Here is a 22366-nt window from a genome sequence, read left to right as displayed (position 1 = left end):
ATTAACTTCAGACAAAAAGTCCAAGGATGAGTGCTTTCATCCAGAAAGATCTAGACTTCATCAGACAATTTACCCCACATAGTTACTTCCTTCTTATACAGTCCAAACAGGAAGTTCCACCCAGTTATAAATTAATCAATTATGTCATTAAAAGCACAATATTTACAGTCACTGAATTTAAAAAGCAGACAAACTATACAAACTGAAAAAGTTCATGAAACACACCACCCTAAAAACACACTATATATAAACACTGCTTCATAAAAATGACAATTTACAATAAATATTTAAATATGTTGAATGTGTTAAAACAATAAATATGTGTGATTAAATACTAAAAACTAAATATAGTAGAAAATGTTAAGAGAAATAAATACACTTAACATAAATACTGAACATGTGATATTAAAATGTTAAAATGCATAATGGAGAAATATATATATATATATATATATATATATATATATATATATATACACACACACACACATTTTATCTTTCTAGTGCCTTTAGTTTTAAAATTGGGCTAATTGAAATATGTTCATTCAGGCCTGGCCAGTTCCCGGCATTCAAACGTAATTGCCAGTATAATTCTCTTTTCTCAAGTAATAGTGACCATGCACCACCCCTCATGTTGGTACTGATATTGTCTATAATAAAAAACTGGAACTTATGGTCCTTATACTCCAAAACATGTTTGCTAAGAGAATTTGTTTCTTTTTTATTCCTTATGTCATATAGGTGTTCGTATATGCGATTTTTTAACTTTCTATCAGTCTTGCCTATGTAAAAGCAAGAACAGGTGGTACACATGGCACAGTAAATCACTTTCTCCGAATTACAGTTGTATTTCTGATTGATTCTGATTTCAATATTATTAATGTCAAAAATATTGCCTTCTTTAATGTAACTACAATAGTTACATCTGCCACATTTGTTCATAGAACCTGACCTGTGGTTTGGGTAAGAGTTACTACTCTCAAATATGTTTTTCATATTCTTGCCTTTCCTATATAGTATAATAGGTTGCGGTCCTATTAGTGGTCTGATGTTCTTATCATGTCTTCAAAATAGACCAGTTTTTTGTTAAGATGTTTCTTAACTATGTAACTATCCTGAGTGAATACAGTGATGAAAGAAGTCTTGTAATCATTCTTACTTGCAACATTGTCAGTTTCTTGATTACTGGTGAAAGGCCCACTGTCAGTCATAATACAAGAAAGTAAAGGTACATAAAACCCACGCTCTCTCTTGTTAACCACCTCAATCATTATATCACTAACGAACTTACAAGGATAGCCTCTTTTTTGAAACATATTTTTCAAGTTGTCACATTCATCTAAAAATTCATCAATACCAGATACCATACGGGCTGCACGCACGAACTGTCCCTTAACTATGGCTTTCCTTTGTTTGACTGGGTGTGTGCTAGAAAAATACAATAGTGAGTTCGAATATGTGCTTTTCCTAAAGATTTTTGAAACAAACCTCTTATTTTCATAATCCTTTTCCAGAAAGACATCTAAAAAGTCATTTTCTACTATATCTAGTTTTTAGTATTTAATCACACATATTTATTGTTTTAACACATTCAACATATTTAAATATTTATTGTAAATTGTCATTTTTATGAAGCAGTGTTTATATATAGTGTGTTTTTAGAGTGGTGTGTTCCATGAACTTTTTCAGTTTGTATATTTTGTCTGCTTTTTAAATTCAGTGACTGTAAATATTGTGCTTTTAATGACATGATTGATTAGTTTATAACTGGGTGGAACTTCCTGTTTGGACTGTATAAGAAGGAAGTAACTATGTGGGGTAAATTGTCTGATGAAGTCTAGATCTTTCTGGACGAAAGCGCTCATCCTTGGATTTTTTGTCTGAAGTTAATAAAGTGGATTCTGCATTCTACAGCTGTGTGGTGATTTGCAGCCTGCAATACTTTGAGTGGGTTCAGTTCAGCTACTTCTTCTGGCTTTTGTGTTTATATGTTATCTGGAACCAAAGAAGCCATGTTTTTGGCCTTGGAGAGCAGAGATATGACTGACTCATTGGAAATACTGGGGAGAAGATAGGTGTCAGGTATGCTTTGAGGTATGGGTGGTGTGGACAGAGAGGTAAAGCTTACACCAAGTCTGTCAGTTTATAGGCTGGCAATTTCCTCAGGGTCACTGTGAGCGGTACCATCCACTATAAGTTCGGGACGTAGCCGGGTATTCCCTTTTAGATTTTGGACATAGCTAAAGAATGCCTTATAACTGTCTTTAGATAAGGAAACTAATCTGGCCTCATAACTAGTTTTAGAGGACTTTACCAGATATCTGATTTGGTTGTTCAAGCTGTGCAGGATATTCTTTTTCTGCTTACTAAGTTCCTTCTTGTTCTTAAATAGCAGTTTCTTCCTTTTATTATATAACATGTTTCTACTCATGGTCTAACCAGGGTGGCTTACTTTTACAGGTGGACTTTGTTTTGATCCTGTCAGGTACAACAGAGTCAATACAGTTGTTTAAGTGACATATAGGGCATTTGTGTGCTCCTCTGCATAGAATTCATTGTTGGCTGAGTTAGCAGGAAGGTTGAAGATTTTTAAACCATTGCTTAGTAGGCTACAGTTTGTTTTGGAGAACTATCTCATTTTTACTGCTCCTGTGGAGGTGTCAGCTCTGATCATTACTTTGAATGAGACAGATTTATGGTCTGACCTTACTAGAGAGCGCAGAACAAAAGGGGTAGTGCAGTGACCCCCCCCCCCACTGGTGAGTAGTAAGTTCAGAACATTTGAGCCCCAAGTTCCACAGCATTTGTATTATCAAAGTCCAGGAACCTCAGGGTGATTTACCTTGTGTTCGTGTACATCACTAGCTTGATAGAAGGATAGTTGAAATCTCCCATTACCAAGGTGTTTGTAGAGTGAGTGACTCAAGCAAGTCCAGGTAGGTGGTGTGCTTTTTGTAGTTCCTGGTGGGGGAACTGTAGCTAGCAATGATGTGGTAGGGTGTTTTACCTATAGTTATTTGGACCTGGAGTAGCTCAAGAGAGTCCTACTGTTTAACCAGTCGAGGCGTATTTGGATTTAATGAGCATGGAGTCACCACCATTTATGGTTCTTTCAAGCTCGTTCTGAGGTCTGAAAGTAGAGAAAGCATTGTCCCTTGCATGGCTAGGGTGATCTCTGTGGTCTTGATCCAAGTCTCAGTGACTGGACAGACATCAGCATCTTTCAAGGTGAGGAGACCTTCCAGGGAGTGCTGTTTCCTGTTTAGACTCCTAGCATTAAGCAGCATAACCTGGAGTTTGTCTGTACTGAATTTTTTACATAATAAGTTTTGTTGTTTTGGTATTGCCTAAAAAGGCATTATGGGGGACAGGCAAGCATCTTTGCCAGTATTTGAAAGCCTAGAGGAGACAGGTGAAGACTGCATCTGGCAAAGCAGCATGGATGGTCTGTAGATCACGTCTTCCCAGACTGACAGGTACTGGATCCCCCTAGACTGACACCAGAAGCTAGGCCAATTGTTGAAGTCAATCATTTTTTTGTTTATATTGTGGCACGATCTTCATGGCTGAAGGTAGAATGCTGCTTAGGGCTAGGGACATAGCTGTCTGGGACAAAATCTGAGAGTTCAGTCATGCCTCTCCTCATATAGACCAGGGAGATATATCTCAAGTTATTCACCCCAATATGTACTATGACAGAGTCATAACGGTAATTGTTGTTGAGTGACTTGAATGCATACATGATTTGATGGATCCTGGCACCTGATAGGCAGCTGACTGTATCCTTCTTGTCCAGCTTGCTTCAATTGCTATATGATACTTGCCATATCCTATTTGTAAGCCATCCAGCTATCCATCTTATTAAGAATAAATCAATACCTAGTTTTTGTAATTTATTGATTAGTGTTTTGTGTATGATCCTGTTAAATGTTAAAATTAAATCTATATAAATTAAATCACAGCACAATTTTTCATTCATAGCTGTTATGATATTGTTATAGAACATCATGTTACAGGTGGTGATACATCCATTTTCAATATATGCATGCTGATGTATAGTTTAAAGTCCCAACCATTCCAGTACTGATAATAACTTATTCAATATTACCTTCTACATTATTTTCTACATCCTGAAAGTAGACTTAAAGGTCTATATGACTCCTTGTTTGTCCTTCTCCCCTTTGCCTTAAAGAGAGGTTTAATAAGTACAGGCCTCCAATACTGAGGAATATCTCCATATTTATATGACCTAGAAATATTAGATATAATGATACTGTAAGTTCTTGCTGAAGTGTTTTCAGGTCATTGTTACTAGTTCCACCTCCTCCCAGTGCTTTGTTTGGATCCACTATACACAGTTCTTTTTCAATATAATCTATTTTGATTCTAGTATCCGATATTACCTGGATATCACTAGAACGATTCACCCTCTATGTAGAGCCAAACTGTTTTGCATAAAAGTTTGTAAATATAGATATCTGTTGTCTGAGAATAAGTTTTAGAATTTACACACACTTTACAATTTGTATGTCTTCACTCCTTCCACATCTTATGTATCTATAAAATGGTTTCCTATTATGCTCAATATCTTTATATAAATTTTCTTCAATTTTTTTTCTTGATCGTCTTACAATATACTATACTTAATTTGTTTGTACAGCTTATTTCATTTTTCAATTTGTAGCTCGATCTATTTTCCATTTCTTATATCTTTTGTCTCTCATCTTAACCAGGAATCTTGTTCTTACATAAATATAACCTCCTGATGTTGTGTGCCTAGATCCTGATAAGAATATGTTTTATTTATTTATTTTTTTGCTCTCAGTTTCTCTTTCAAAACTTTCCACATTTCTTCTGCAGTTTTTACACTGAATGCATCACTCCAGTTAGTTTTACATACTGACTGTTTTGCTTCCTTATAATCTGTAATCAATATTCTGTGCATTTGGTTTAAATGTCAGTTTGGCAGAATTATCTAGCAACAAATTAACTTGCATAACCCCATGATCACTGCACATCAATGGTGGTAAAATCTGACATGAACTAACAAAGGCAAAAACACTATCACTTGCAAATGAAGGGGGTGGCTATGGGTGCGTCATTTGCACCTATTTATGCCAACCTATGGCGTGTACAGAGGAACAGCTTATGTGTGATACCAGCCATAACATCTACATCTGTGCCTTTGAATTGTGGTGCAGATATTTAGAAGACTGTTGGCTGGTATGGACATCAGATTTTACCTTTCTTCAGGAATTTGTGGATTATCTAAATATTAATAAGTGGGCTGTAACTTTTAGTTTTTAATATCACCAGAACACTTTAGCTTTTTTTTAGATGTGCAGTTGACCAAAAATCAAGATGGTGCAGTAAGAACATCATTATTTATGAAACCATTTCATAAAAATTGTTTGTTGGAAGCTAATAGTTTGCAGAATATGCCTTTCTTTTGCAGTTCTTTAGAGTTCAAAGAATTTGTATCTCTTAACAATGACTATATTAATTTGTCCCAAGATTTGACACAAAGGTTTGTACAAAGGGGCTATAAGACTAGTAAAGTAAAGGCAGCAAAGGGACAGAAAGTCAGAAGTGAGTTAATAGAATATACTGGAAAATCTATTAAGTCTGAAACTACTATATGATTTGTTACCACTATTCGGTCAAACGATAAAACACTAGCATCTCTCTTAGATAAATATTGGGATATCCTTATGGTGGCACAGAAACTGGCATAAATTTTACCTGCCATTGCAAAATTACAAACAGAAAACAAAAACTATTGCACAATGGTTTATTCATTATAAGCAAGCTATTTATATGTGAAAGCTCCCAATCAGTTGAAACTACAGGGAGAAATCTTAACGGGGTGCTCTACGTGTGGACATTGTGCAGCCTGTAATGTAGTAAACAGCTTGATTACATATTAGAGTGAATAGATGATTTATTTAGCTATATGCGTATGTTCGGTGCTCTATGTAAGGAAAGCTTTTAGAATTTTTACAACAAGAATATCTGAGCAACTTAATAACATACGATGCAACAAACACGTTCACTTCTTAAATATGTATTTCATGGTCACAAGCATAGATAGAATATCAATACAAAGTCAAAATGAATTAGGCTGGCAACAAATTTTGAGCAAGAAAAAAAAGAAAAATAATGGATTGTCATCTTGGGTGCTTTGCTTACACTTGGTTTAAATGAACATTTTTACAATGGATTTTTTGAAGGTTCATAATTTAATTTGTTCATACATGCTACATTTATGCAATGATGTATTTATTTTGCTATTTATGTACTTTACACTTTATTTTGTATGTACTGGTCACTGTTTGATGATGTCATCATTAGGAGTAGTCTTTTTGGCCTAAAAAGATTACATACCAATGAAGGCCTTGTGCTGAAACCTGTTTAGCTATGAGACTATTGACCAAAAATAAAAATAAATTGCACTGTAACTGAATGCTGTGGGGTGCACTTTTGTGCTGGATAGTATTGTTGCAAGTATTTTACCATCCCATTACTTAATCATTTTCTATCTATTACTTTTAATTTGAAGCATACATGAGGGTAATGTTGCTGTGCTACTAATAATGCTGAGCAGAATATCAACAAAAGTAGACTCCTCTGTTTTTTTTTTTTGTCATTAAAATTACAGTCTCAGCTAGACAGCTGGCTATCCTATGTATTCTAAATTGACCTCACCCCCATGGGGCTTCTGGTATATTAAGATCTGGACTCTAGATGATGCAGCTTGTAGTACAAACATTTTAATGTTTTTTTTTACTGTCATTTTACAAGAATATACTAAAAGTCTGTTTTTATGGGTGGCCGCTGTGGTGCAGCGGTTAGCGATGCCGCCTCATAGCAAGAAGTTCTCTGGTTTGATCCTCGGCTGGGGTGCCTTCTGTGGGGACTCTGCATGTCCTCCCTGTGGTCGCGGGGGTTTCCTCCGGGTGCTCCCGTTTCCTCCCACATCCCAAAGACATGCTGTAGGCAGATTGGACACTCTAAATTGGCCATAGGCATGAGTGCGTGCATGTGTGTGTCTTCTGTGGAAGGTTGGGTGTCGGGCTGGCAACTCGGCACCGTAAAACTCCACTGCCAATCATGAGCAGACAGGTGATCTGCTGTGGCGACCCCTAATTGGGAAAAGCCAAAAGAAGAAGAAGATACTAAAAGTCTGTTTTTAAACACAAATGCGATCTTCACTACTGCAGAATATTTCAAACCACATTGAAGCCCACTTTTTATTTTATTTTTTATTTTTTATTTATTTATTTTTTTGCTACAGTGAAGATTCTGCCAATGTAATGTTTTGTTGTTTAGTGAGAAGATATACTCTGGCTTAAAGTAACAGTTTCAGCTTGATAGCTCACTACCTTATGTTAGCTCCTAATGCATATGCAAGCACCTAATTCATATGAAAACAACTGTTTGTAATTGTTTGCTACATATATCAGCATTTGTCTACAACTTAAATTTAATTTACTTAGACTGCTACATATTTGTATTTTAGTAAGCAAGGATCCGCAAAACAGTCTTTTATTGAGTGCTTTTGTTTTTTTAAATAAAAAAACTTCATTGGAATAGGACAAATACCAATGAACAGTGACTGACCCAACTTATATAGCAATCCTAATTTCAAAGGTGTTGATTGACAATCAACTTAAAGGTGTAGTCTCTAAACACACAGACAATACATACCTTAAAAAATACATAAAAAATCTATAAAAATAAATCATCTATTATAAATACCATAAGTGTTAGTCATATAAACTCACAGAAATTGTTCAAAAACATTTCAATAAAAAAAATATATATATATATATATATATATATATATATATATAGTGAACTGCATATTTTTCACATATATCCATCTGCCCAGAAGAAATCTTTGGTAAAGGGCCAAGCTGTTCATTTAGCCCGTATGACATCTGAATGGGAGGATTTTTTTACAGCAAACTGAAGTATTGAAGAGTATGCTTGTACAAAGAGGTTATCCTGAACCATTTTTGAAACCTATTCTACACGAAGTAATAGACAAAAGGAATAGGGGATATTATTTTCCTTTACTTGGTAAAGGTATTTCTCAAAATGAGGGTACATCCAAGGTAGGAATTGATTTTAAAAGGTCAGCTATCTTTAAGTTCAATAGGCAATTTACTGATATTACCCAGATTATTTAACATAATTGGAACTTATTTTATACACTAGTCAAGACTATCTTGAAATAGTGGGGAAGGCCCCAAAAATTGTCTATGAGAAGGACATTACCTTCAAGAATATGTTAGAGAGAAATATAAACATTGATACAAAGGTAGGGGGGTATGTCAAAATGTAGATTTTTTCTTCAATGTAAACATATTATGGAGGATACGGAGGTTGATATTCCCAATTATGGTAAATATTTTTATAAGAAGAAATTTTGTTGTAATAGTAAATCCGTAGTTTACCTTGCTCTTTGCCAGTCATGTCCATGTTTTTATATTGGCAAGATTATTAATGCCCTTAGAAGCAGGGTATATCAGCACTGCTACGACATAAGGAAGCAGGATACAAAAAATGCCTTGGCAGTACACATTAACAATAATGAGGGCCACAATTTCAAATTCACAGTTTTAGAGCAGGTATTAATGGGGCATAGGGGGTCCAGTTAATGACTTTTTAGAGCTACATGAATTAAGGTGGCAGATGAGGACTAATGCTACCAAATAAATATTCAGGTCTTAATAGTAACATCTCTATTAGCCCTATACTTAGATTAAGGGCAGAAGGATATATGTGAAAAACATGCAGTTCACTATAAATATATATATATATATATATATATATATATATATATATATATATATATATATATATATTTTTATATATTGAAATGTTTTTGAACAATTTCTGTGAGTTTATATATCTAACACCTGTGGTATTTATAATAGATTTTTTATAGAATTTTTAATGTATTTTTTAAGGTATGTATTTATTGTCTGTGTGTTTAGAGACTACACCTTTAAGTTGATTACCAATCAACATCTTTGAAATTAGGATTGCTATATAAGTTGGGTCAGTCACTGTTCATTTGTATTTGTCCTATTCTGATGAAGTTTTTTATTTCAAAAAACGAAAGCGCTCAATAAAATACTGTTTCTTGGATCCTGGCTTACTTCTTCCAACATTGGTTTACTTAGTTTGCTGTTTTTCTTCACATTCTGAGTTATTTCTATTTTAGGAGAGCACATTTATATTTTCCATATATTTTAATAAGTCATTTTGTTATTCCCTGAATGACTATATATATATATATATATATATATATATATATATATATATATATATATATATATATATTATATATATATATATTTTTTTATATGTATAGGTTTACCTTATAATTGTTTTTTTTATATATGTATAGGTTTACCTTATAATTGTTTTTCTTAAAAGACACTTTTCCTTGTAGTCCATTTTTCATATCTGTTTTTAGTATCACTATCTTCATGCAGTGTTTTAAAATTTCTTTGAATTCCATATCTTAATTTTGTTCACAGGCTCACAACAGCCATCTTGCTTCAGTTTGCTGTCTTCTACAGAGAGCTGTTAAATGTGGATAGAAAACTGTTAACAGTTACCTTAGTCAGGTTAGTGGTATTAATCACAATTTTACATTCCATTATGGATATGTTATTTCTGTTTCAAACCACTCTCAGACATAGAAGATAAAGGATAGGCCTGTAGTGTATCCATAGCAGGTCCAGTATTACTGATGTGGGTTTGAACTTGTACATTGTTAGCCCATCATGGCATCTTACTACCACAGTTTTATTTAAGCCAATGCTTTTCTTGCACAGGTATTATAAATTTTATCTTAGTGCACATCAATTTAATCAAGTTTACTGTACTTTTACATTTCTTGCATTATGTTCTAGTTTTTATCCTGGAACTTTAGATGTTTTCAAGACACTCATAAAAGGAAATTCTTTCTGCAATTATGCTATATTATTAATGCTAGTATTGCTACGAGCACAGGATTTGTCCTTACGCAGTCCACCTTAAATTTTGGCTTGGACTTTGCAAGCAATGATAAAGAATTACTGTTTTTATAGTACTGGCTGTGGGTCAACAAACAAATGTATGAGCCAATAAAAGATTATAAAGAGCTGAATATGTCCAAAACATTTTAATTCAATTTAGCACTTTCATCTCATGTGAGACTTCATCAGAATAAAACACAAAACTAAAATATATCCATATATATATATATATATATATATATATATATATATATATATACATAAAACCAAACTCCAACCCCTATGACCACATGAAATATGACTTACAAAATGCATGAGATAAAGCAGAGAAATAAAACACTATTCAAATGCTACAGACACACTGAGCTGAAATTCTTACATTAGGAACAAGATTTATAGCATGTCTATTTAAATTCTAAAACCTGTACACTTCCAAAAATAACCTATCACATAGTACAAAACTGTCTTAAAAATGTATCATATTTTAATTGCAATGACCAAAAGAACATGAGCTACATAAGAATAAGGAATAATAGTAAGTAGCAATAAGGATTTCAGGAAGCAAAATTTTTGAAAAATATTGGTCTTAAAAATGTTGTACTCAATAAGCCAAGAGTAAATTCATAACAAAACATCAAAAATGTCTAAAAATATATAAAAAAAAAAAAATATTATGCAATGACTGGCCAGTAATATTCAAAAAGGAGCATGCTGACTGGTTAGCCCAACCACCGTGCCCCATTGTAAATCTGAGAATATACCAATGGAAAAAGGTCTGGTCACCCAGACTTTTTTCCATTAGTATATCTCATAAAATTTTTACTTATCTTTCTTTCTTTTTTTTTTTTTTTTAATAAATTTACAAAACTGAAAACCTTAAATGAATGAGAGAGATGACACAGAGAAAAATAAGATGGTAATCATGTATGTTCTGCAAAACTAAAGAAAGGTACCTAATTATCATTTAATTTTCTCTGTCCCAGCACTCACGAACGTTAAAAGTCTCCTGGGTTTCTTTTTTATTTTAATTACAAAAAAAAAAAAAAGTAACAACGATCTTCCTTTCTCAGTTGCTTCCTTTGAACATCACTGATATACTGCATAAGCGTGGGAACACAAGTCCCATACACTTGGGAACACAAGTCCCATACGCATGCGCAGTACATCAGAAAAGCCCCAGGATACAGGAAAAACATGGAAGGGCACCATGAAGGCATTATACAAAGACATTATTATTTTTTTCTTAAATAATGTCATTGTATAATAGCTAGAACTGATTCTGTGGTGTGGTATATTGAAGATTTCCCATGGTTGGCTTTATTTAATCACTCTGGCTTTGCCCTCTTGATTAATCCACACCAACCATGTGCAAATCTTCAATATACCACACCAACATTGTCGGTTACTGCTAAACTGTTCTATGGGGCAAAATAAAATGAATCTATAACCTGGCATCCTCACTTTTATCACACTAGATGCAAAGACAATGTCATTTTAACCATGAGAAATTTGTGTCATTCAAATAGAATTGCCAAACAATTCCTTAAATTCTAAAAAAAGAAAAAATATTCTCCCAATCAACTCCTCTGCCCGTTTTCCTAGACTTATCTGTCACAAAAAAATGAAGGTTTTAAAGTTATTGAAGAGAAGGTATGCCTAAGAAGGGTGTTACTGGCATTACTATTTCTGATATAATAACAGTGTTCAAAAATCCTGTCATGATGACCATGTCCAGGTTTTTGCTTGTTTAAAAGGATAGACAAGAAATACAAGATGGCAGACAGACAATGTCTGTAGTTTTACAATTAAATGGACCAGGATACCCTATGTCCCCTTTTCATACCCTTCCACTGTGATGTGTGTACCTTCATTAATGAAATAATTATGACATCAGCCACATCTCTGACATTTTTATGCATGTTCTGCATCTACCATCATTTTCCAAATAATCTGGGTATATTATGGAGTCTAGCAACAATGGAGGGGAGCAGTGAAACTAGATAGAGGAAAAATAGCAGAAATGTTGCACCTTATTTCTTCTTAAATTTCAAAAAAAATGAAATTAAGATAAAAATTACCAGACAAGGCAAATGCTATGCTATAGTAAAGGAAGTTGAAAAACTGAGGTCCTCTCAGATAGGCATAGGTCATGAATTAGCTTTTCTAACTAAAGATAATGTAAAGATATGGGACATAATGTGATTTAACATAACACTCAAAGGAATTATTACTGAAACTAGTAAAACCACTTTTAAATCTTTCTCTAGCAAATCATGAGAGTGGATGTAGTAATCATCTGGAGTGAACTGAAAAATAATTCCATTTAAATAAAGTGTCAATCCAGAGAATGGGAACCTATGGACTTGTTTGCCTAGTAAATGTGGATTCACCTTTTTCCTCTTAAGATGCAATGCACTGACATGACATCCTTTTGTTGGCCACACCCCAAGACAACTATCCACATACACATTCCATATTGTTAATGGTATTCTGGCTTGGTATCTAAATTTATAAAGCAGAAAAAAGTCTGCAACACAGATCAATTAGGTTTTATAGAAACACAGAAATGTACAAGAAATCCATGCAGACTTGTAGCATGTGACAAGGTGGTAGTAAGGATAGAATATGACAACAAGAAATGACAGTACTTATAACTGGTACCAAAGAGAAAAAAAAGTGCTACTAGTTAATCCCACATTGGGTCAGTATGGGAACTAATGCTTGTTGTAGGTAATACTATGTCACTGTAAAATAAACTTGAAGAAAAGATTCACAGCTCTTTGCAGATGAAACTAAGATGGGCAAAGCACTGAACAAACAATGTAGAGGGTAAAATGCAAATCATGCACCTTGGAAGGAAAACCCAAATAAGAATACAATCCAAGTGTAAAACAGTTTTATAGTACTGTTAAATTTTGATGAATATATGCTGCTTGTATATATTTATAAATCATTGAATTTTCTGCTTTACAACTGTTTGAAAATTTTATTTTAAAACTATATTTATTGTTTTGTGTGAATTCATGTGATGCTTTTCTCCCTGAGCATCTACTGAAAAGGTGCTCTACCCATTTGGATCATTCTGTTAAACAAATGTAAATAAATAAACTGTTGAAAACCGACAAGTAGGAAATCAGTATGACTAGTTGGTAGCTGAACATGGCATAAACAAAGCGGGTTATCAGCAACAGAATACCCGAGATGATAATTAATCCTCTATATAAACAGTTACTTAACACCCCCCCCAACTACTATGAAAAATCTCAGGTGTCACATTTGTGCAATGACAAACAAGATCAAGGCTATGTATATGGATACTTTCATTGGGGTATGGTCATCAAGAGTGTCATGTCAGTGCTTTGAAATTTAGGAGGAAAAAGGTAAGGTAGTGTAAGATTTTACCAAAACAGTAGCTGTTCTATGTTTCACTGTTGCAGTATTCCTTAACAAAAGAGATATCATGAGAAGGATAGCCATACGTCTGGTCAGTACACCAAAGTATTAGGCCCTTTCAAGCACCGTACATTAGATGTATGCCCTACATTCTAGCATAAGTTATACAAGTGATGTACGAGCAACAAATCCTCAGAACTCAATTTTCCCAAGAGAACCCGAAGAGCACAAGGGAAAAACAACAACAGAACATGTGCATCAGAGAAAGGGGAGAAAGAAAGGCTCCCGGCCAGAGGGGAAAATAAATAAATAAATAAACAGGATGATGGAAGTGGTGATAGAATACTGCAAGAATGAAAAGTAGGACATCTGGTGTTATGGTAAGATATGAATACAGGGTCTATGTTAGAAGACCAAAGATGCATTCTTTCGAATGCGTCTTGGTCGAACTGAAAAGGCTGAAAATGCAAAATATCGAAGTATCTGTTAAGCGTTTTCTTTCCCTGGGAAAGAATTTGCTTGGCTGCTTCGGTACTTTGCCATTTTTGGCACTGTAGTGCGGTCTCGGAGTTGGTATATTTAAGTAGGGTGGGTGTGGGGGGTGAAGCCCCCCACTTAATGTAATGTTTGAAACTGATTTTTTATTTTTTTTTTTTTGTTGTAGGAACAGTGATTTTTTTCACTTGGAAAAAATCGCTGTTCTGTCACTTCGACGTTGTAAGCTTTCGTTTATATAGGGTTGATCAATCACTGTTTGCTTTTTTAAGTGCTCGGTGATTTAATATAAACCCTGAATACACAACTGTACTATGTTCTGCCTTATCAGTGTTGCAGTATTCTTTACAAAAGGATGAGTATGAAAGCTATGAATATGATGGGATGAGAAGGAAGTAATGAAAGAATCTTCCAAAAGCACATGGATGATAAACCTGGCAAAACCTGCCCTACCTTTTGAAATTGCATCCAGTTTGTAATGTTTAGTAAAGGTAGGCACAGAAGACCAAATAGCAACTACTGCCAAAACAGACTGAGCATCCAGACCCTTGATAAAAGCTCCAGAAGACACCACTAGCCTAGAAAAAAAAGAGTACAAACAGAAAACAGCTGCTTGCCATGAAAATAACAACAAAAATGAATGGCTTTAGAAATCCAAGAGGTGATGCTTTTTCTTAGAAATAACTAATCCCAGTTTCTTTGTATGAAAAGAAAGAAAATGCTGCTCAGATTCACCAATATCCTTAGTATAATCTAAATAATATCTGAGTAGTCTATGCAAGGAAGGAAGATGAGTGGTCTGACTGGAAGGCAAGTCACTGACCACTTTAGGCATAAAAGAAGGACTGCTCTGAAGAAACAACAAAAAGGGGGGGGGGCACTATCAGAGACTCATGTGACAGAAGTCAGAGCCACCAATAAGACAGCCTCCCAGATGCACAAATGATTTGAATGATTTTTTGAAGGCCTAATATGAAGGATGCTTTTCAAAATCTGTTTAACCTCATATCTAGGGGAAAGTGGTGGATCCAAAGGCAGACAACCAGAAATGGCAGGGTTTATATTATAAGACTGAAAGAGTAAAACATTGAATAGCAGAACATCGAACTGCTAATGTCGAAAGCTAAATACATCAAAAGCTGAATACAATGAAACTGGAACCCCCAAATAGCAATGGCTGGCCACATCACAAATGGAACCACTGAATAGCAACAGTCGGACATTAGGTTTAGGATTAGGGTTCTGACTTTTTCTGAGACATTACACAGTCACATCTTGTCCCTAGTACTATGGGAGTAGTTGGATAGGCAGTGGCAGCCATGTTTCTATTTGGTCACAGCTAAGCAGACAGGGAGCGGACGTGGAAGGCTTACTTTAATAGTGTGTACTTTTGTAGTGTGTAATTACAATACATACTAATGCTGTTATGGTGTTTAATTAGAACATATGGTAATATTTGTATCAGTTTTTGTATAATAATATATTTGTAGTTGTTCTGCTGATATAAAACAGTAGATCGTAGTATACGTTATGCATATGGAGCATCGCACAGTGACGTCCGGTTGTGTGTTTCGGAAGGCCAACTATGACAGTCCGGGGTTTCCATTTTAGAAGTTTTCAGCTTTCGAGATTAGCAGTTCGATGTTCTGCTATTCAATGTTTTACTCTTTCGATCTTATGATATAAACCCAAATGGCATTAACAGATGAGTATGCCAGGCCAGTAGTAAGCAATGCTCACAAATAAAAAAATGAATTGTGGGAATACCCACCAACAGGGGGCCCTGTTCATACGCGAGTCATCAGAAAGAAAAACTATTTGCCAACATAAGATTTTCTATTAATGGGTTTTCTGGCCTCCTTGAGAATCTGAAGCACATCCTCAGAAACGGGTGTTGCAAAGGAATTAAAAAAACATCACCTAGGAAGTCAACTCTAGAGTGAGAAGATGAGGATGAATAAGAGAGCTCTTCTCCTGTGTGAGGAGATCTAGCCGGTGATGTAACTTGCAGTGACTGCCCTGGCCAGGTGAAAAAGAAAAGGAAACCAATACTGTCTGGAATAAATGGAGTCACCAGAAAGATCTGCCACCTGTCCAACATGAACTTGTGTACGACCCTTGGCAACAGATGAAACTGGGGATAAGTATAGAGGAACATCCCCTTCCAAGAAAAAGATATGCAGAATACTTTCCAAGTGAGAGGACTTAGCACTTTGGAACAGAAATTAGGAAGTTGTTTGTTCAGAAAGGAGGCCAAAAGGTTTACTTGAGGAATACCCCACCAATGGACAGTGTCCAGGAAGAAATTCTTGTGAAGCATGCATTCATAAGGATCTGTACTGGACCTGCTCAAATTGCCTGCCACAAGATTGTGCTGTGAGAGAATTTAAACCACCAGAAGAGTCAAATGATGGAGAATAGAAAAATCCCAGACTGTGAGGGCTAGCCTAAAATAAGGTAAGACTTTGTGCCTCTCTGGTTATTTTTGTACCACAGGACAGTGGTGTTGTCTGTAAAAATCTTTTGAGGACCCTGGGCAGGGAAAGAAATGTAGAGATAGGCATCTTTCAGATCCAGAGATACCAGAAAGGCCTGATGTAGCAGCAGAGGAAACTGTGACTGAAATGTCAACATTCTGAAAGAAAAGATGCAGAAAGGACCTCCAGGATGTGCCCTTTTCTGGGGACCAAAAAACATTCATGAATAGAATCCTTTGTCTCTCTGGGACAGAGGAATAGACTGAATAGTCCCATGAGACATAAGGTCCTGATGAAGAGGAGCAGGAAAATGAAAAAGGGTGCTGTGGTATAACTGAAAAAGAAGAGGAGGATTTTCATGTCATGAAAAAAAAATTATATTACTAAAACAACCCAAGAGAGAGTCCAACAATTTTGCTTTAATATCTTCAGGGAGAGATTGCGGCCTGAGCCCTGAACACCTCCTGACAATCACCCTAATACAGCCATCCTAAAACAGGCATCAGCAGCATCATAACTGCATCTGATGCAATGCCAAGCAACCTGTGAAGCAGAACTCAAAGAAATGACAGGGGACTTCTCTTAAAAGTCAGGCATGTCAGGCAAAATATCCCCGATCTTGGACAAGAGAGCCAGAGCATACATGGTCATATGGGTCAGGTAAATTCAGGCCAAAAAGCTAATACGGCACTTCACCTTTTTACCATACCTGTCCATAGCCTTACTGTCTTTATCAGACGATAAAACCTTGGAGGAATGAATTTGCTTAAAAGGTTTATCAGCGGACAGAGAAGTCACTGCTGGATTATTAGAAGGATTCTTATACAGGAATTTTTGAGCCTCAGGGTCGTTTTAAAGCTTACTGAATAAAAAACATGAAAAAACTTGCAACGTGAAGTCACAAACTATCCAATAAGTGCCACGGCCCGTTTGTAACCTAGCGCTGTCGAAGTAACCATAAAAATCCACAAAGTGAATCCAAATGGAAATCAGCAATATAGTACCAGAAAAATAGAAGAATCCTAGTGGAATTGAGCACACTGGATAAAAGGCTCCAAACAGATGTGAACTGAACAAGTAAATCAATATCCTTTATTCCAAGGAAGAACAGCGATACAAAACGGTAAATGCACTTGAATAAAAAACAATAATCAATCAAATAAGGTTAAGCGCTTTCACCCACTACAACTCGTGGGCTTCATTAGAACCTTTTAAATAAAATAACACAGTCCTTTTAAAAGAAATTAGGCATCAAAGGGAAGCAGAAACTGGTAAAATATCCTGTATAACAAATTCTGCCCCTTACACTTATACACAAATCATCTTTTTAAAGCTTGATTGTTTTTTTTTTTTTTTTTTTTAGGAGCAGGGGCTCAAGACTCTTGATCCTGTAAAGCAGAAGTATAAATATCCGGGAGGGCTTCCAAAACAGGAGTCTTAGCAGAAGAACTAAGAAAAAACATTTGTAACAGGTCATATTTCTTTTTGGACTGCAGACATTTGGGAACTCTCCCACTGGAAATGCTGCATTACTTCAGAAATGGTGCCCCCAAAGGAAATCTCCTGAACATGGGAATCAAGGGAGAGCCTATCATCCTTATCTGATCACAAAGCAATAAGGAAATGGATCTGTGAAGTATAAGTGAGGGACTCCTCCCAAGAATCCAGCTAATCCTCCTCATCAGAAGCGCAGAGTCCCTTGGGAGAAGTGGAAAAGAAGGCAAATATGTGGATACTTTGCAAAATGGACTGTCCACATGCCCAGCCTTCTGCTTCTTCTCAGGAGAAGCCTTCACCCTAACAAGCCTAGTAGGTTCTGTACCCTACCTAAGCTCAATGAGAGAACCAGGAACTTCCTCCCTTACGAGAATCTGGAGGACCCCCTACACTCTAAAAATATGATAAATTGCAGATTCCCCTTCTCATCTGGACAGCAGAAGTCTCTAAATGCAGCATTTTGGATTCCTTTTTGGTATGCAGCTGAATGTTTGGATGGGCAGAATTAGAAGGTATGGTTCCTTGAGCTAACAACTTCAAACTGTGGTTTTCTACATTCATGGATAAAAAAAGACACAAAGCTGCACAAGCTGCTGGTTAGAAAAGCCTGGCAAGTATCACACCGAGTGAGATTGTGGTCAGCACCTAAACAGAAAAGGCACTGTTCATATCTACCCTTATGAGAATCTGCCAACTACACTCACATTTCTCCTTTTCGGATGACATATAAAACAAGTAATTAAAACAAGCGAAATGGAAGGAAGAGTCCTTAATGGGGCACTTTATCTGCCTTTGGCTTGGTAGGTGAAACACAAACAACAACTCACAGACCAAATTCAAAAACAGCATTTGGACTGGCAGCGAAGAAGCTCCAAGTATTCGGTGCCTGTATGTCACTTAGGTACTTTATACTTCAGAAGTAGGAAGTATATCTGACATACAGCACTTGGAAGGGCCTAAAGCTTTGGTATACTCTCCAGATGTATGGCAGTTTTCCACAGTACAACACTTTTGTAAGAAATACTGTAACGCTGATAAAGGAAACACATCTAATGAAGCTTAACATGCACACCACAAAGCAAAATAGTGGAGACATGACAGACACATTCCTACATATTAAGGGGATCAATACCACTGAGGGGCAGCATCACTTGAAAGATGAACTGGGTATGAACAAGGCAGCATGGTTTGATGAACTGGGTATGAACAAGGCAGCACGGTTTGATGAACTGGGTATGAACAAGGCAGCATGGTTTGATGAACTGCATGGTTTGATGAACTGGGTATGAACAAGGCAGCATGGTTTGATGAACTGGGTATGAACAAGGCAGCATGGTTTGATGAACTGGGTATGAACAAGGCAGCACGGTTTGAGACGAGAGGATGAATGACTCAAGGATAAACTACAGTACAAGCAGGTATTAGTTTTTAGGTCAAGGTTTGAGGATGCACATAACAAAAATTTTAAAAAATGGTGAAAGATTCAACAGCTGTGAAGAATTCAGAGTGTGAAAAGGACAAACCTGTAACTTGCAGAAGATGAGTACTGACTAAATAAGCATTTCATTTTAATGGCAGCTCAAATTAGGATGGCTGAAGGGCAGTTTTGATTAACAAAATAAACCCTTAAATCAAATAACTCTCTTTATCATTGCTGTATATTTTACGGTCATCCTGAATGTGTATTTTATTTTTTGTTATTCACACAAACTATATTGGATTATAATCATCTGCAAGGATGTTTGGATAAACTTACGGTGCTAACCATCACTGAAGTAGTTCAGGCATAAAGCTGTCTTTGTTACTAATTAGAATCACACTAAAAAAAAAAAGTAAGGTCAATGTATGCTAGGAGATGCTAACTTCCTAGGTATAAGTAAAATAGTATGAATATTACATTGTCTGTTTATAATAAGAGCACAGATGGGTCACTGGCTACCAATCACCAAACAGCTTCCACTCTAGAAATCCCAAGTGCATCACAGGTAATAAAGACAGCTGCTCTGCAAGAGATCAGATGAATGTGACTATAAACTCCCCTGTCTGTCAGCTACTAAAGTGAGCCAGACACTCTGGAAGAAATTAGCAGCATATCTAAACTTGAAATGTGCAGGAAATATTTTGGTTGTCCTTGTGTTTCCATCTTAACAAGACTGAGGTGCCCTGGAATGATTAGAGACTTCATTTTACACTGAAGCAATATTCAACAAGTACAGAGTACACAATTCAAAAGTTTTCAAATTTCGACTTCAGTTTCACAAGTTCCCAAAGTTTAAAATTTGGAAGTCCAATTCTATACTTGTAGTCTTCTGAATAATGGACTGAAGTCTTTCTTTCATTAAGAATTCAATGAAACAATTCAACTTAATTTTGTACCACTATTTCATTCAGCAATGTTCTATCGTATACAGTGAATTGTGTGCTACTAACACACTATGTTCAGAATAATTGGGAAGATGACACTAATAAACATGAAATGCTATGTTCAAAAATTTCTCAAAATATGGATATTTAATAAATTATATGTAGCAATTCTTTTAAGAATAAACAAGGCCTGCACATATGCAGTACTTATTTTTATTATTAATGTAATTCTGCACTGATTTTAGAATTTAGGAATACAACAAACTTGGGCCACTATCCACATTAAAAATAAATTCTTGTTCTTCTGTCATAATTTGAATAGTACTCAGCCAGGAATCAGACAGAGAGCAAATGGTTAAGACAACAAAATGTTTAAATCTGGCACAGAATGGTGAAAAATTGCATTACAGTAAGCTGATGATAATGAGATGCAAACCTTGGCCTTTTCAGAAATAACATTTCCCTCCAGGTCATGTATCTTGGTGTTAAGCTGTTCGACTACTTCTTTCTCATTCTGGAGCTGAGACATCTCGGACTCCTGCTCACCTTCCAGAAGAGCGAACTCCATGTCCAGCTGGAATCAGACAAAAAAAAAAAAAAAAACTCAGCATCAGAAAGATGTAGTCATGAAAAGCGAACACATTAACGTTCAGTTCATGAAGGGCATATGAAGTGATGAAGGAGGGCAGACAAACTGATTCTGTTGCATTTTCCCTACAAATTGTTTACTTTTAATGGTCCTCATAGCATTTACAGTAAAATCACTTTCACATAATCAATCACCTAACAAGAAAAAGGAATTGCAGAAATTATTTTTTATCATCTATATAACTTGGTCATGAAAGTAAAACCTGTCTCACAGAAAAACTCTGTTAATTTATTATTAAAGCGGAGGCATCACAAAAGGGTTTGTTATATTTAAAAGGCAGAAAATTAAAAGATAGAGAAGCTTGCTGGTTCCAAAATAGTATCTGTACATTATTCTTCTGCTTAAAAGTTTGCTCCAAGTTAAGGACCGGATGTTAGTAACGGAAACATTTGGACAGCAACATTGGAAAACATCACAGTCCTCAACTAATTTCTGTTATGTGCAACATATAAGAATCATGTTATTAAACAAACAAAAAAAATCAAGGCACACTTACAAGAATTCAAGGATAATTTGCAAAAAATATACTTGCTTTTGTAACTATCTATATATAAAACCAGTATATGAAAAATTGTGCTCAAATCAAAACAATGGTTTACAGAGGGATGCCAGTTTAAAGTGACAAATATTATTTAAATTGTTTGTGGAGCCATGCACTTAGATTTCTGCTAGGTTTAACACATCTTCTACTGACACCAAAAATTGAAGAAGAATGCCTGCTTACCACAACACAGCAAAGCTTAGGTAGCCGGATTTAGAGTAAAACCATCGCCAAATAATCACTAAATCACAGTGGCATGAATAAAACTTAAATTTTAAAGAAGATGGCATATAACTTGCAGGTTAGCATTTAGTACATTGACCTATGCAAAGGTATGCCAGCTCAAACAGGGGATGTGCAGACTAGTAAAATGACATCCATTTATCAACTACAGACACAATTTTTAAAAAGTAGATTTGTTAGTAAACTATTGGTACACTTAAAAGCATACACTACAATTTTTCAAAGGAATATTTTACACGAAGAATAAGTATGAAATGGTGGCACACAGTGAAGTAGACAAGTTGTGTGTGTTTATATGATCATACAGGTAAAAACTGAACAATACCAAAAAATATCACTAACAACAAACAAAAGTTTTTTTTTTTTTTTTGCATGGGGCAAGCATAACACATCACCTAAACTTAAATATACCATCTCCATAGCTGGACTACTCAAAGAAGAAAAGTAGCTCACTGAAGACAGAAATCACTGCTGGCACTTAAGAAAACTGCACCAACACTTTACTGACACACCACATGCACAGCATTCATATCACACACATATTCAACTTTAACAGGGCTGATATTCAACTTTAATAGGGCTGATATTCAACTTTAATAGGGCTGATATATTATGCAGTCAGGAAGCTGTGCATTCAGCCAAAAAAAAAAAAAGGTGACGTGGATTGTTGACA

General features: G+C 35.5%; 1 protein-coding gene across 1 annotated transcript in view; it reads right to left on the bottom strand.

Moving 5' to 3' along the window:
- The window catches only part of PHLDB2 (pleckstrin homology like domain family B member 2), a 1258236-nt gene that overhangs the window by 595669 nt on the left and 640201 nt on the right, over positions 1-22366 (bottom strand). The window contains exon 5 of the mRNA XM_044072445.1: positions 20697-20834. Within this exon, the coding sequence (XP_043928380.1) occupies positions 20697-20834 (138 nt within the window). The remainder of the gene's footprint in view (positions 1-20696; positions 20835-22366) is intronic.

Source organism: Protopterus annectens, chromosome 5.part0 (assembly GCF_019279795.1).
Source record: "Protopterus annectens isolate FY-2018-M chromosome 5.part0, PAN1.0, whole genome shotgun sequence".
NCBI lineage: Eukaryota > Metazoa > Chordata > Ceratodontiformes > Protopteridae > Protopterus > Protopterus annectens.
This window is presented reverse-complemented; position numbering and strand designations above follow the sequence as displayed.